Source organism: Syngnathoides biaculeatus, chromosome 1 (assembly GCF_019802595.1).
Source record: "Syngnathoides biaculeatus isolate LvHL_M chromosome 1, ASM1980259v1, whole genome shotgun sequence".
NCBI lineage: Eukaryota > Metazoa > Chordata > Actinopteri > Syngnathiformes > Syngnathidae > Syngnathoides > Syngnathoides biaculeatus.
In genome coordinates this window covers 5,711,369-5,727,173 of record NC_084640.1, presented here as the reverse complement: position 1 = coordinate 5,727,173, position 15,805 = coordinate 5,711,369, and the positions used below count along the sequence as shown (strand labels likewise).

Sequence of the window (15,805 nt, the reverse complement as noted above, 5' to 3'; positions counted from 1 at the left end):
GGTAATTCTCAAGGTTCTACCACAAGTGGCGGAGAATTCCTACCTCTCGATCTTCAATCAGTCGTCACTCAATTTCTTGTACAAATGAGGTAGCGAACCTCCACTCACACTTTTACACATGCACACGTTTCACGGAGCTCAAGTACATACAGGACACACGTTGCCCTTTTCTCAATTTAATAGACTAATTTGTCCACTTGGGACTAGTATTCTCAAGGTTTGGTTCTGCTGCAGTCACCCAGATGTGCATTCACTCATTCCTCATGTGTGTGTGAGTTTCCTACTCACCAGAGATGTCTTTACTTCCTTCGGCTTCTCGTCAACCCTCAGCCTTCAGACCCAAAGTCGAGCCCCAGTCCCGGAAAGGGTCTCAAGTGGCGTGGCCAACCTCTTTGCCTGGACGTCGACTCAGCCCCTGGAGACCTCAGGTATCTTAAGACCCGGCTCGAAGGACCAAGTAACTGTCAGGTTTACCAATTTGACATTCATTGAACTAGACAAAAAAGGACGCAAAGACACCAGTTCAAGTTTGACAGCTCACGAGGAGAGAGGAGAGGAGTTGTCTCGTACAATTTGCCACTCCACTCTCTGATTATCCTCTCCTCAGCACCTCTATTTATTTAGTTTCAGGACGCCCCTTATTTACATAGATGTTACAAAAAGGAGACGGCAAGCAAAACATAGTTGGAAACAAAATGTACTTGTTTGTTCATGTGTGTGTGCAATGTGTGGAAGATTGCTGAGTACACCATACAATTTTTAAACTGAGTCTTACACACTAATTCGCCTAATAAACTCAAAGCATTTGAACAGGTTTCCTCAGGTATCATTAAAATTCTTCAGTTTGGTTCAATTGTCTCAGTTGGGTTCAATATGGAGAAGATTGCAGACTTGACAACTGTCCAGAAAAACCTCATTCATACCCTCCATAGGATGGTTAAGCCATACAAGTTTATAGTTTCAGATTCACACACTGAGCAAAACATGCGAATTTGACACTCTGAGAGACTCACTAGTGAGAGATACAATTGTTTTTGGCACAATAGGCAATGCACGAAGAGAAAGACTACTGAGAGAAACTGAACTTATGTAGGATAAGTGTGTCAGTATGTGTAGAGCTGCAGAAGCTTCCAGAGCCCAAGCAAAAGAGCTCCAAAGAGGAGAAACTGCAATGCATGTCATTAATAAAGAACAAAGGAAAAAGAAAACATGTACTAAACAACAAGAGAAACCAGCAGAGTTTAAATGCAGTAAGTGTGGAGGCAGTCACAAGCCAAAATCCTGTCCTGCTTTTGGAAAACTGTGTAACACCTGTGGGAAAAGCAATCACTATGCTAAATGCTGCAGAACGGCTTCAAGACAGAAAGTTCACACAGTTGAGGAAGGAGAGGATGATGAGTTCATTGTGAAAGTGGTACAGCCTTGCACAACTGAAAAAGAGGAATGGATTGTCCCGATTGTATTAAACCAGACGATAATACCATTCAAGCTTGATAAAGGTGCTCATGTAAATCTGATATCCGTAGGAGATGACAAAGCATTGAAGGTTAAGAGCAAAATTCATCGTTTGAAGAAAAAAGTGAGTGGTTATACTGGAGAACGAGTTCCTGTAAGAGGAGGTTGTAGTGGAACTTTCAAACACAACAATTGAAAGATAAGAGCACAGCGCTTGATCGTGGATATGAGTGTACAACCCACCCTGGGTCTCTGCGCTTGCATAAAGCTCAATCTTGTCAAAACAGTGTTTGTAGTGACATCATCCAACAATGCAACTGTTCAGGATTCACTCATGGCGGAATATAAAGAGTGTTTTGAAGGACTTCGATGTCTACCTGGTCGACATAAAATACACACGGATAAAAGTGTGCCTACTGTTTTGCATCCTTGCAGAAAAATTCAGTTTTGCACTGCGAGAAAAACTCAAAAAGGAACTGGCTCGCATGGAAAAATTAGAAGTCATCAAGAAAGTTGATGAGCCAACGGAATGAATCAGCTCACTCGTTCTGCAGAAGAGAACAGGTGGCCTGAGAACATGCCGAGATCCAAGGGATCTAAATAAAGCAATTAAAAGAGAACATTTTAAGTTGCCAACCAGAGAAGAAATCATGGTACAATTTGCTGGAGCTAAATGGTTCAGTAAATTAGATGCTTCATCAGCTTTCTAGCAAATGAGGTTTGATAAGGGGAGTTGCACATACAACACTACCTAGGGGAGGTATAGATTTCTTCGCCTGCCATACGGTATTGTCAGCACCTGAGGTCTACCACAAAACCATAGACATGATTTTTGAACACATTCCAAGAGTAGAGATGATGTTGGACGGCATCATTGTTTGGGGCTCAACTCGAGAAGAGCTCTACACCAGATTGAGACAAGTGTTGGACAAGACAAGGGAGGTGAATCTGAAGCTCAACAAAGACAAATGTGAGTTTGCAGTGAAATCACTTACCTTTGTGGGAGATGTTGTGAGTGAGGAGGATGTGAAACCCGACCCTTGAAAAACCTCATCTATCAACACCACGGAGAGACCTAATAGCAAAGACGTGGTCAGACGGTTTCTGGGAATGGTACCTCCCTAGCAAAGTTTGTCCCACAACTCTCAACACAGTCAGCACCTCCCAGGAGTCTGCTTGAGCAAAATAATGAATGGATCTGGTCTCATGAGTAAGAACAGTGTTTCCTAAAACTGAAAGAGACACTGACAGAGGAACCAGTGTTGAAGTTCTATGATCCACAGAAGAGCACCAGGATTTCAGCAGATGCATCACAATATGGCCTAGGAGCTGTGCTGCTACAACAACATGAAGAGCAGTGGTTTCCTGTTGCCTATGCATCCTGAGCCTTGACAAGTGCTGAGTCCCTGTATGCACAAACAGAAAAAGAGTTGTTGGTAAGTTTGTATGCATGTGAGCGTTTCCTTCAGTACGTTTATGGTCAGCGGTTCGAAGGGGAAACTGATCACCAACCTTTGATGTCCATTATGATCAAATCATTAAATGACTGTCCTGTAAGGATACATGAAGGCCACCTCAGAGAAGTTAAAAGTAAACGGAGGGCTATAGAGGTAATGTACTGGCCAAGAATAAACCAAGACATTAGCCAGACAATGGCATCATCTGAACCATGCCGCACCTACAGACCTAAACAACAAATAGAGCTCTGATGACTCACCCAGTGCCCCGCCGACCCTACTACAATGTCGAAACAGATCTGTTCGACTGGGAAGGGAAGCATTACATAGTGGACACTGACTACTTCTCGAACTTTCCTGAAGTTGGAGTACTGCCGTCGACATCGAGCAAAGCAGTTATCAGATACTTAAAGACTGTTTTTGCCAGACACGGAGTCCCGTGTAAAGTGTTTCCAGACAATGGGCCTCAATTTTTGAGCTGTGAGTTTCCTGCTTTTGCCAAGGAATGGGAATTTAAACACACCACGTCAAGTCCAACATATCCTAAATCTAATGGTTTGGCAGAAAGCTCTGTGAAAACTGTAAAAGAAAAACAATTAAAAAAGTCACAGACCAATGATGGCTTCCAGAAGAGTCTACTGATTTATCGGAGTGCACCTTTGCAAAATGGGCTGTCACCAGCACAAATGCTAATGGGTAGGCACATATGCTCTAACCTGCCAGTAAATGAACACCTGCTAACACCCAAATGAGCATCCAGAATCAGGAGGGGAAAGGAGGACCAAAAGGGGAAACAGAGACAGTCGCATGATTGACCACCAAAACATCTGCCCATGCTGAAGCCTGGAGATGTTGCGCGTCTCAGAGACTGTTCCACAGGCACATGGAAGCAAACTGGACACGTGCAGGAGGAAGTTGCTCCACCTTCCTACCAAGTCCAGATGGACAGTGGACTGACGCTGAGGAGGAACCAGACAGACCTTCAGCGGCAGCAGTCAGGAGGACACTGTGGGGCAGGAAGCGGTTCAGCAGGACACAACTGGATCTACCGAGCTAGCTGGCAGTCTGACTGACTGTGCTGACAATGGTCTGACGAAAGTGCCTGCATCATCTGGTTTTAAGGGACTGTCGAGACCTAAGAGACATGTTCAGCCACCCAATAGGCTGATTGATATTTGTTGATGCAATATACGGGGGGGATGTGGATTGTTAACATGTTGATCGGCTGCTGTCCAGATTCCTTGAGAATTGGTACTTGTACTTTTTCTCAATGAAATGTTTGTGCCTATTGTTGGTAATTGTTTACAATCAGTTACAATACTAAGAGCAAAGTTAAAACAGGAACCATATGTTAATTTTATGTTCATTTTCTTTATAGGGGGGAAGATGTGATGTTTTAGCTTAGATAGAATAACAACAACATTACCTCAGTAGCTGGATATAGAGGAAAAATAACATACGGAAGTCGCCCAAAGGTGTTAAACAGAACATAACTCGTGAGCAAAGAGTGAATCCTTGAAATACGTCTCGTCTAGTTTTTATATCAGATAACAAGACAACACAACTTGTAGTGTAATTATCTCAAGTAAGCAAATTATAAATGCTGTACTGTTGATTAAACTTTGTTGTACCAACCACAGCACATCCTCTCAGTCTCTGAATGATGAATGGTAAATATACTGTTTTATAATGTATAATTATATTATAAATTTATAATACTGTATATATTATATTTACTATAGACTTTAAAAATTTAACTAGATACCTCTTTTTGTCTCAAATATGCAAAGTACAAAAACTCAACATATTTTAAACATTCTGGTACCTACATAAACATACATCTATAACAGGGTTAGTGGAATTATGACCAAAATGTTCCCGTTTGGTCTCATCTGACCACAAAATTTTCTCCCATGACTCCTCTGTACCATCCAAATGGTCGTTGGCAAACTTAAGACGGGCCTTGACATGTGCTGGTTTAAGCAGGGGAACCTTCCGTGCCATGCATGATTTCAAACCACGACATCTTAGTGCAGGGGTTCTCAATGTGTTGAGGTAGTCTTGGTCAATCGCGTTACGGCGTGCCCAAAAAAAAGCCAATGTTCCCTCTTAACTGCGCACGTGTGCAGTTGTGCACCGCTGATGCAGTCTGTGGGTTTTCACTTTTCGTGGGTGGTTCTGGTCCCAAGGGATTACTGTATTGCCAAAAGCACCAAAACCTGGTTTGATGCCCATGCTATCACAGTGGTGACTGGCCAGCCAACTCGCCATATCTAAACCCCATTGAGAATCTATGGGGTATTTTCAACAGGAGGGCACCAGACCCCAAAACAGAAGCAGCAAGCATCAAGGAAATCTGAGCTCCCATAACTCCCAGGGAATGGCACAAGACTGATTTCCTGAATGCCATGGTGCGTTAAGGCAGTGATTAAATCAAAGGGATTCCCAGCCAAGTACTGAAGCTTAATAAGTTGTTTTGAAAGTTGATTTAAGGTGTTTTTATTCATTATGACCCCAATCTTTTTTTTTTTTTCAACAAAAACTCAGAAGTTATTTCTTCACAGTACTCTATTCAATTTCTTTAAATTACTGATTGTAGGCATTTTATGAGATTGAAGCCCAAATTATGTTAAAGATATTGAAATAGTTTTAAATTTTGGGCCCTGGTTCTATAATTTATGAAAGTTTACCTTTTTGAATGAGATAAGGGAAATAAACTCTTTCATGATACATTTTTGGAAAAAGTCTCTACATTTGGACTGATAAAGGGCTGGATTGCTGTTTGATTACTAATAATATTTCAGGTGTTGTATTGGATTTTTGCACCTCCATGTCTTCATCTCTTCAATACTTTTTCCGCAATGTCATTTTACATTTTTGCACACAACTTAATTTTTGATGTTATTTGTTCTATTTTCTTCATATGGATTACATGGGTTGTTCCCAACTACTACTGAAATTTTCATGTCAGTAGCTGCACCTTCTGAATTACATTTAGTCAGAGAAGTACAGTGGTACCTCGGTTTTCGAATGTCTTGCTTTTTGTACAAATTGGTTTTCGAACGAAAATTTTGAGATTTTTTTGCTTTGGTTTTTGAACGAAAATCTGTATTTGAAGACCCCGACCAGCTGACCCACGATGATTTATTATTGTGCTTTCGGACGCACCCCTGAAAAAAACGGATAAGACGTAACGCATGCGACCACGCGCTTGCAACCAGTTGACTCACTCACTCCTCTGCTCATGGATGTTTCCCAGTACTGTAGTGACTTTTTTTCTTCAAATTGAGCAACATTAGCTCCCGGTCATGGCTCCAAAGAAGGCAAGTGGAGCTGCTGGTGCTGAAAAAAGGAAAGTGGTGCATAAATCCGTCAACTTCAAGAAAGATTTGTTCGCCGAGCACAAATCTGGTGTGCGTGTTTCTGAGCTATTGAAGAAGTATGGCCTGGCGAAATCGACAATCAGCACCATCCTGAAACAAAAGGATGCCCTCAAAGCAAGTGTTGTTGCTAAAGGAGCAACCGTGTTGACCAAGCAGAGGCCACAGATCTTGGAGGAAGTCGAAAAGTTGCTTCTTATTTTTGTGAATGAGCATCAGTTACCTGGGCATAGTGTTGGCGAGGAAGGGAAGGGGGCCAAAGCTAAAAATCTGTATACAAATTTAAAAAGAAAAGACCCCAGTCTATTTTCTGAGGGCTTTGAATTCAAAGCAAGTCGAGGATGGTTTGAAAATTTTCGCAAAAGAAGTGGGATACACTACATTGTTTGCCATGGGGATGCTGCAAGTTTGGACCAGGCCGCCGCGGTAAAGTTCAAAGCTGAGTTTGCCCGATTCGTCAAGGCCGAGGACTACCTTCCCCAGCAAGTCTTCAACTGTGACGAAACGGGGCTATTCTGGATGAAAATGCCACGAAGGACCTACATCACACAGGAGGAAAAGTCGATGCCAGGCCACAAGCCTATGAAGGACAGGGTTATGCTTCTTTTATGCGGTAATGCTAGCGGTGATTGCAAGATCAAGCCGCCACTAGTGTACCATTCTGAGAATCCCTGTACTTTCAAGCTGAACAACATTATGAAGCCTGCATTGCCTGTTATGTGGAGGTCCAACTCTGAGGCTTGACTGACCCGCCAATTTTGCACCGAGTGGGTGCATGAGGTGTTTGCCCCAACCGTGAATGCCTACTTGTAGGAGAAAAACTTGCCCTTACGTTACCTTCTGCTTATGGACAATGCGGTTGCCCACCCTCCAGGTTTGGAGGACGACTTAACTGATGAATTTGAATTAATCAAAGTCAAGTTTCTTCTTCGTAACACGACGCTCTTGATTCAGCCCACGGACCACCAAGTCATCGCAAATTTCAAGAAGCTCTATACAAAATTTTTGTTCCAAAGATGCTTCGAGGTGACGAGTGACACTCAGTTAACCCTTTGTGATTTTTGGAAAAGTCACTTTAACATTTACCACTGCATCACCATCGTCGACAAAGCTTGGAGGCACGTGACACATAAGACCATGAAGTCTGCATGGAAGAAATTGTGGCCCGAATGTGTTACTGAGCCCAACTTTGAAGGTCTTGCAGCTGTTGCAGGGCCTTCAACAGCTGCTGGTGGCGACATGGGGTCTCCACAGGTTTGTCAAATCATTCATGAAATCGTGACAATGGGCCAAAATCTCAGTTTGGAAATGGACACCGATGATGTTGAGGACCTGCTGGTGGAGTATCGTGCTGAGCTCACAACTGAGGAACTCCTGCACCTTCATGAGGAGCAGAAGAAGACGTTGCAGGAGGATATGTCGTCTGATGAGCCTGAAGGCAGGAAGGATGTCTCAAGTGCCGATACTAAAGCTATCTGCGCTAAATGGAACGATATCCATAATTTTATAGAACTTCATCACCCGTATGTTAAATGTTGTAGAGCACTGCTTTTTAGTTCAACTTTTATGTTAGAAGAAATTTCTGTTGTTGTTTTTTCCAGGAGAAACCGTTGAAGAGCAGAGGCTGAAGTTGCAGTTGTTGAACATTGCACAACCTGCTACAAATGTTTTTGTAATCCCATGTAAGGTAAACTTTGCATTTGAAAGCCCTTAAGCCACATCAAAAAGTCATTTCTATAGAATTATAATGCACACTGTTGAATTTGGCCATTAAAATGTTAATATGATGTTTTGCTCATGAAAATACAGCACAAATTGTACTGATGGAATGTTGACCTAGCTGATGGCAACAAGTGTTCACAAGGAAGGTTTTTAATTGCTTCTTTTGTCGAAGTGACACCGTCTGTTACCTCATTTCCATGATAAGTGATCCACGAAGTAGAGAGGGATTACTGTAATAATTTTGTAGTAAATCCATGTTCGAATCAGTCTATGGAGGTCTGAATAGACAAAATAGGGGATCTTTCCGGCAATATTTAAAGAAGCTCATGATCTTTGAGACAGTTTTTTCCCCCATCTGTGAATAGTAAGAGACAAATAACCTTATTCAAATGAAGTTGGAACATTGTGTAAAACAAATACAAACAGAGTACAATGATTTGCAAATCATGTTTGACCTATATTTAAATTAATACACTACAAAAACAATATATTTGATATTCAAACTGATAAACTTTATTTTTGGCAAATAATAACTCAGAATTTGATGGCGCAACACGTCCACTGAAGCTGAGACCGGTGGCAAAAAAGACTGACAAAGTTGAGGAGTGCTCATCAAACACCTGTTTGGTGGATGCCATGATTGGGCATAGAAGGAGCTTCTTTGAATTGCTCAGTTTTTCACAAACAAAGATGTCTCTTTATGAACATGTGTGTGAGAAAATAGTCAAACATTGAAAGACAATGTTCCTAAACTTAAAATTGCCACGAATTGTGGGATTTTATCATTTGCGGTCTGTAATCTGGAGAAATCACTGCATGCAAGATGCAAGGTGAAAACCAACATTGAATGCCCATGATCTTCGATCCCTACCGACATCAATATGTAAAAGATATGACCACATGGGTTCAGGAAGATTTTAGAAATCCAGTGTAAATAAATATAATTTTGCCCTACATCTGTAAGTGCAAAAACTTTACGATGCAAAGCAAAAGCCATTTACATCATGAAAACCATTTTTAATATCACTCAGAGACAACCCAAGGAAATACAAAATGCTGTTTTCAAATAACAATTCAATTTGTTAAGGCACACAAAAAAAACCCCAAACCTTTCTGAACAGCTGTGAAAAAGTAATTGCCATTTAATAACGGGGCAGCCCTTATTAAATCACAAATTTGGGAAAGGTGAGTTTAATTTCACAAGCTATACACAAACCTGCTTACCACCATACTTGTTGAATCAAGAAATCACTTACATTAGATCTGTTAGAGAATGTTAACAGGAATGGAAGGATCGCAATCCACCTTTTTGCTAACATTATACAGTTTTTATTCTGAATATGAATCTTAAATCCATTATGAAGGAAACATTTTTAGTTTTCGATTTGCAACAAATTTTCGCCGATTGCTGGAATCGACGGAAAAAGACGGAAACAAAGCGGAAACAGTCAATCGGGTGTGACGTAGGACGTTGTGACAACAACATGGATGCCGTAAGAATACATTGTAAGAACGCTGATGAATTTTCCGATAATTTGAGCGATGAACATTATTCTGAAGGGTGACGCGAAGACGGTGAAGAATACAAGCTTTATGAAGGCCTTAAAGGTGATCTTTGAGCCAGTTAGACAAAAAAAATCGTTTATTAAAAAAAAAATAGCGATCCGTCTGGCGTCCAAAACAGGCGGAAATTGTCAACAGAAGTCACTGCGTTGACAACTAGTCGCCATCTTGTCGATATCCCATTGTTTGTTTCCGTGAGTAGGTATTTCACTTCGTCTTCGTTACGACGTAGCGTAGTTCTTTCATCGATCCGTCTTGTATCATGGGGAAGTGCATTTTTCAATATGCTTGGGTTGAAAGTAAGGAGTTTGGGAGTTGGGTTCGTCGAGATCCAAAAGATCCGCACATGTTTTACTGCCATCTGTGCAAGCAGAGTTACCAGCTTGAAAAGATGGCCGTCAAAGCGCTGGGGTCGCACCGGAAAAACAGGAGACACGCTGATTTGGCGAAGACTCTCTCATCTTCTGTTGGTATGAATCTGTTCCTAAAATATCAAGATAGTGAAGCATCAACTTCAGGCAGTGGTACTGGCAGAGCATGCGCAGCTACAGTTGTTCAGTCATCGACTTCAACCAGCCAGAAGTTAGGCTTTATGAACGTAGTTCAATACACAAAGACGGACTCGTTAAAGGCAGAGATCGTGTGGACTTTAAAAGTGATCTGCAGCCATTAAAGTAACAAATATGTTGAAAATAATTCGAAAGTGTTTGCAGTCAATGTCCCAAACAGGGACATTGCTAAAAACTACCACTGTGTGGTAAGGAAGACTTCGTACCTGGCTACATTTGGCATCGCTGCCCACTTTTCATCTCTACTGCCTCAAAGCCAAAAAAGCCAGAATAGAGACTGACAAATCTACGCTTATTGAGAAGGCTGACAGGCTGTGTGAGGAGGCAGAAGAAAAGAGGAATCTGAGGTTTATCACCGAGGCCAATGCACTCAGAGGCAGAGCAAAGGACAAGAGAGCCACTTTGGCACCTCTGCAGCAACAAATAGAGGAGGCCCTGGATAGGCTCAAGGAGCTAGACTCGTAGGGGTGCTGAGACAGACATCAGTAGAAGACTTTTGTGTGTATAGTTGGAATTGTAGTTAGAATCTGTTTTTCTGTAGACTGTTATGTGAAGACATTGACAATGGTCATATCAATGAGAACTACCACAAGGGGCGACAGGTAATCACTGTCACAGGTACTGAGGTACTGGAACATTTGATGGGACCATTGGGTGAGTATTTTCTTCCTTACTCTTGATTTCCCACGATGGCCCTAAATTTTTTCCGTGTCGGCCCTAAATTTTTCGTGTCATCCCCTAAGAATGACCCTAAAAAGCCCTTAAATTTTTTTGGTCAGACTGAGTATGAACCCTGAGCTGGCAATGAAGATACTGACACAGCAGTCAGACCCATCGTGGAGGATATGCCTTGTGTTGGAAATACTGACTGGTAAGCGTTTGTGAAGTACTTGTTTGGTTTAGTTAGTCCTGGCTAGGGTTAAATAGTAAATGTTTCGATATCCTGAATGTATATACAAAGTTTTCGGTCTTGAAATTATGCAAACGCCGTGTATTTAGTGATTTGGTACGCGACAACCACGACAACTACTTTGCGTGTAAAATGTTTATTATTACACCAAAACACAGAAAAGCCGATAACGTAGTCTAAGTTGGTATAGTTTCACAAATAAGTAATAATATAATAATATAATGCTGCTTTCTTTCGGCTTGTCCCATTAGGGGTCGCCACAGTGTGTCATCTCAGATGAACGCTCATATTTGTTTGGCACAGTTTTAATAACAATAATAAAATCAAATAAAAAGAATAATAAATCATTTTTACGGATTTTTTTTAGCTTACAATCACTGAGGAATTCTCGAAATGAATGGGGTTTTCTTCAGCGTAAGTACAAAAGACTCCCAGTTTATCATCGTTCCAAAACAACCCATCCCAGAATTTGTGACGTCAGAGTTCTACCCACGAAATGCGTCGTTTTGCAGGTAAGAGAAACTAGGTCAAAGTTCACGGACTTTTAAGTCATAAACACTTATATTTTTTGGTAAAAACATTGAAAAGGATGTGCATTTTATGGAACAGTTGAACATATATTTTTGTCTAGATAAGATAATTTGCATTAGAAATTAAACATTCCATACACTTTAAGTAGGCTACAAGATCTCAAGAACCAATATATCATGCCACAATCCAAAGAAATTCAAGAAAAATGAAGAAAAAAATGTCAATTAAAAATAAATAAAAAAAAAAAATCCATTAGCCCAGCAAAGCTTACAAAGCCATTTCTCTGACTTTGGGGCTCCAGCGCACCACTCTCAGAGCCATTATCCGCAAATAGAGGATAATGGGAACTGTGGCAAACTTTCCCATGTGAGGATGACCAACTATAAATACTCCAGAGTGCAATGACGAAACATCCAGGAGGTCACAAAAGAATCTTGAACAACATCAAAAGACCTGCAACCCTCGCTGGCCTGAGTTAAGGTCAGTATTCATGACTTGACCTTAAGAAAGACCTTGGTCAAAAATGGCACCCTTGGGAGAGTTCCTGGGTGAAAACCCCTGCTGTCAGTAAAGACAAAGTAAAGGCTCATCCCATATTTGCCAAAACAATATCTTGATGAGCCTCAAAACAATTGGAGAAACACTCTGTGGACTGACGAGTCAAAAATTAAACATTTTTGAAGTTGTGTGAGCAATTACATCTGGCTTAAAAATGGCGCAGCATTTGATAAAAAGAACATTATGCCAACAGTGATGGTGGCAGTGTGATGGTCTGGATCTGCTTTTCTGCCTCAGGACCAGGACAGCTTGGTGTCATTGATTGAACAATGAATTTTGCTGTGTACCAGAAAATCCTAAAGGAGAACGTCCGACCATCAGTTAATGCCTGGTGTCACGTCCCATCGGAAATGAGAGTAGGACCCAAATGCAGGAACTCGGAAGACGCAAGGTAGTTCAAGAAGAGACACATTTATTATATGCAGAGGTAGGGGATCGAGCAGGCAGTCCGGTGCAGCAGCGGTAGTTGGGACGTCGGGCGAAGAGAGCAGATAAGCGGACAGGCAGGAGTCGGTACACAGGAGAACAATCAAAGCAGGCAGAAGTAACGAAGGAGTCAGGCTTACAAGGTTGGTCGGAGAACGGACGAAGGTCGGTACACACAGGTTCAATCAGGGATACCGGAGCACACGAACGGGACATGAAGATTATACGAACTGGCGCCGGCCAGTTGTCATCGCGGTCATATAAATCCACAGCACCTTCCATTCGGCGCACCTGCGCGGACACCCGCACAGCTCGTGCTGAAGCGGCAGGATCATGACAGTACCCCCCCCCCCAAAGGCACGGCTCCCAGACGTGCCTAAACAAAAAAACAGACAATAATTAACACAGGCAGGGGTGGACGGAAGGGGTGTCCGGAGGAGGGCACCCCCCCCCCCCCGAACCCCAGTCTGGTCAAGCACCAGGGTCCCCAAGGGGCAATTCGGGCGGACGACCTCTGTGAGGAACCAAACGGCGAAGCAGGAACCAGAACGAGGCAGGCCACTGCTCCGGACAAAAACCTCCTAGACAAACAATTAGGAAAAAGAGTGGCGCAGCAAGAAAAGAATAAAGCGAAACTCTCCGATTTACCGGCTGATTTCTCACTCGCATTCATAGCTAACAATGAAATATCATTGAAAAGCAGACAGCAGGCCTTCAAGTATTTCAGCGAAGGGTATTTCAATGGTATTTACATGCATATCGACGGAGAAACCATTGATATTAGTGCGAGATCTTTCCAGAGTCAGAGGAAGACAGAGAAGCCACATAATATATTATAACCCAAAGATGAATTCGTCATTGACAGTTTCCTATTTTCGTGTTACATATCACACTTGTGTGCAGAATCTGTATATGTATCTGTATAGCCGTTTGTGAACTGCCGTATGAAGGAGAAGAAGAAGGCGAGGCTTGATTTACGAGTTGTTTCTCTCGGTTTCTTTGTGTCACGACACGTGCTCCCCTCAATAATTACTCTTGAATTCGTGCCGAACCTATGTAAGTCCCGACCAAGTACGACAATCACTACTTTAGTGTCCTCAAACATCCTTCCTTCAATCTTGGTGTCTCAGTGCTCGTCAAAGGCTTTTAGGACTGCCAGTCCGGTTTAGCTTAGCTCATTAGCCGCGAACAAAGGGACACGTTTTTGCAGTCAGATCATCGCAAAATATCACTCAACACAGATCAAGTCTGTCAATCATTCACACGTAGCTATGTTATGCAAGCGAAGAACTGCTAATTCATTTATATGAGACATGTATTGAAAATCAAATATAGGGCATACCTTCGTGCAAACAAAGAAAATCCGGTTTAGCTTAGCTCATTAGCCGTAAACAAAGGGACGCATTTGTGCAGTCACATCATCGCAAATTATTGCTCAACACAGATCAAGTGTGTCAATCATTCACACGTAGCTATATTATGCAAGCGAAGAACTGCTAATTCATTTATATGAGACATGTATTGAAAATCAAATATAGGGCATACCTTCGTCCAAACAAACAAAGCCCGATTTAGCTTAGCTCATTAGCCGCGAACAAAGGGACACGTTTGTGCAGTCGGATCATCACAAAATATTGCTCAACACAGATCAAGTGTGTCAATCATTCATACGTAGCTATGTTATGCAAGCGAAGAACTGCTAATTCATTTATATGAGACGTGTTGAAAACCAAATATAGGGCTTACCTTCGTGCAAACATATCTGTTCTGGTTGATGGATTCAGTTGATCATGCGGTCTTCCACAAAGTTTGATCCATCGAAGACATTTTTCGTTCTGGGTCTTCGGTTTTGGAAAGGGTACGAATTGAACACCACCAACTATCATTTCAGCATACCTGTCGTCACTATTATAAAGTCCGTGACTACACCACTTAACCATATCTATTGTTAAAGAACCCAAATATGCGATAAAACGCGGACAAAAGTTATACTGGGCCATACAACGTTGTCTGAGGGTCCAAAAAGGGGGCGTGGTTTATGCAGATCTCTGGCCTCTGATTGGTCAGCGACGCGGATGACGCAATTTCTATGGAGGGGTTGATTCTGCAAAGAGTGGGACAAAATTCCTCCAGATCAATGTGAAATATTCATCATTAATTTTCCAAATGCTTGATTTCAGTTATTTCTGCCAAGGGTGGCATAACCTGTTAGGTTCGGGGGGCAATTAGTTTTTCAAGAGATTGTCGGAAAGGTTTTGATTTTTATTTTTTTTTTGCTTTAATAAATTTAATTATCATTTGTATTTCCTGGGGTTGTCCCTGAGTGATATTGGTTTGATGATTTGAAACCTTTGCGTGTAATATGAAAAAAAAAAAAAATCAGGAAATTAACAAATTATCTTTGTTCTTAAAATGGGAACTAGCACACTTTTCCTCCATATTTCAGCCATCTTCTTGCCTGCTAATATTCTGTTGAATAAGTTGGTCAAAAACTCCACAGCCACCTCTCCAAATTGCTTCCATACCTCCACAGGTATGTCATCAGGACCAACTGCCTTTCCATTTTTCATCCTTTGTACTGCCTTTCTAACTTTCCTCTCTCTAATCATTGCAACTTCCTGGTCCTTCACACTTGCCTCTTTGACTTTTCCTTCTCTCTCTCATTTTCTTCATTCATCAACTTCTCAGTGTTCTTTCCATCTATTTAGCACACTACTGGCACCAGTCAACACATTTCCATCTCTATCCTTAATCACCTTTACCTGCTGCACATCCTTCCCATCTCTATCCCTCTGTCTTGCCAACCTGGAGTGATCCTTTTCTCCTTCTTTCGTGTCCAACCTGGTGTACATGTCATCATATGCCTCTTATTTAGCCTTTGCCATCTCTACCTTTGCCCTACGTCACATCTCAATATATTCCTTTCGCCTCTCCTCCATCCTCTCAGTATCCCACTTCTTCTTAGCTAACCACTTTCCGTGTATGACTTCCTGTATTTTGGGGTTCCACTACCTACCAAGTCTCCTTCTCCCCTTTCCTACCAGAAGACACACCAAGTACTCTCCTGCCTGTCTCTCTGATCACCTTGGCTGGAGTAGTCCAGAGAGCTCCAGAGAGCCTGTCTTACCTCTTTCTGAAAGGCTGCACAACATTCTTCCTTTCTCAGTTTCCACTACATGGTTCTCTGAGCTACCTTTGTCTTCTTAATCTTACTACCCACCACCAGTCATCCTA

The 15,805-nt window shown here is 41.9% G+C and overlaps 1 protein-coding gene across 4 annotated transcripts in view; it reads left to right on the top strand.

Moving 5' to 3' along the window:
- Positions 1-15,805, top strand: part of umad1 (UBAP1-MVB12-associated (UMA) domain containing 1) — a 34,963-nt gene that overhangs the window by 11,920 nt on the left and 7,238 nt on the right. For 2 of the 4 annotated variants that reach the window (XM_061842227.1, XM_061842150.1), the window contains exons 3-5: positions 2-89; positions 331-428; positions 7,894-7,979. In XM_061842227.1, the coding sequence (XP_061698211.1) occupies positions 2-89; positions 331-428; positions 7,894-7,979 (272 nt within the window). Of the gene's footprint in view, position 1; positions 90-330; positions 429-7,893; positions 7,980-10,925; positions 11,018-11,423; positions 11,561-15,805 lie in introns of those variants that run through there. The other 2 variants (XM_061842305.1, XM_061842388.1) reach the window with 2 other exon arrangements.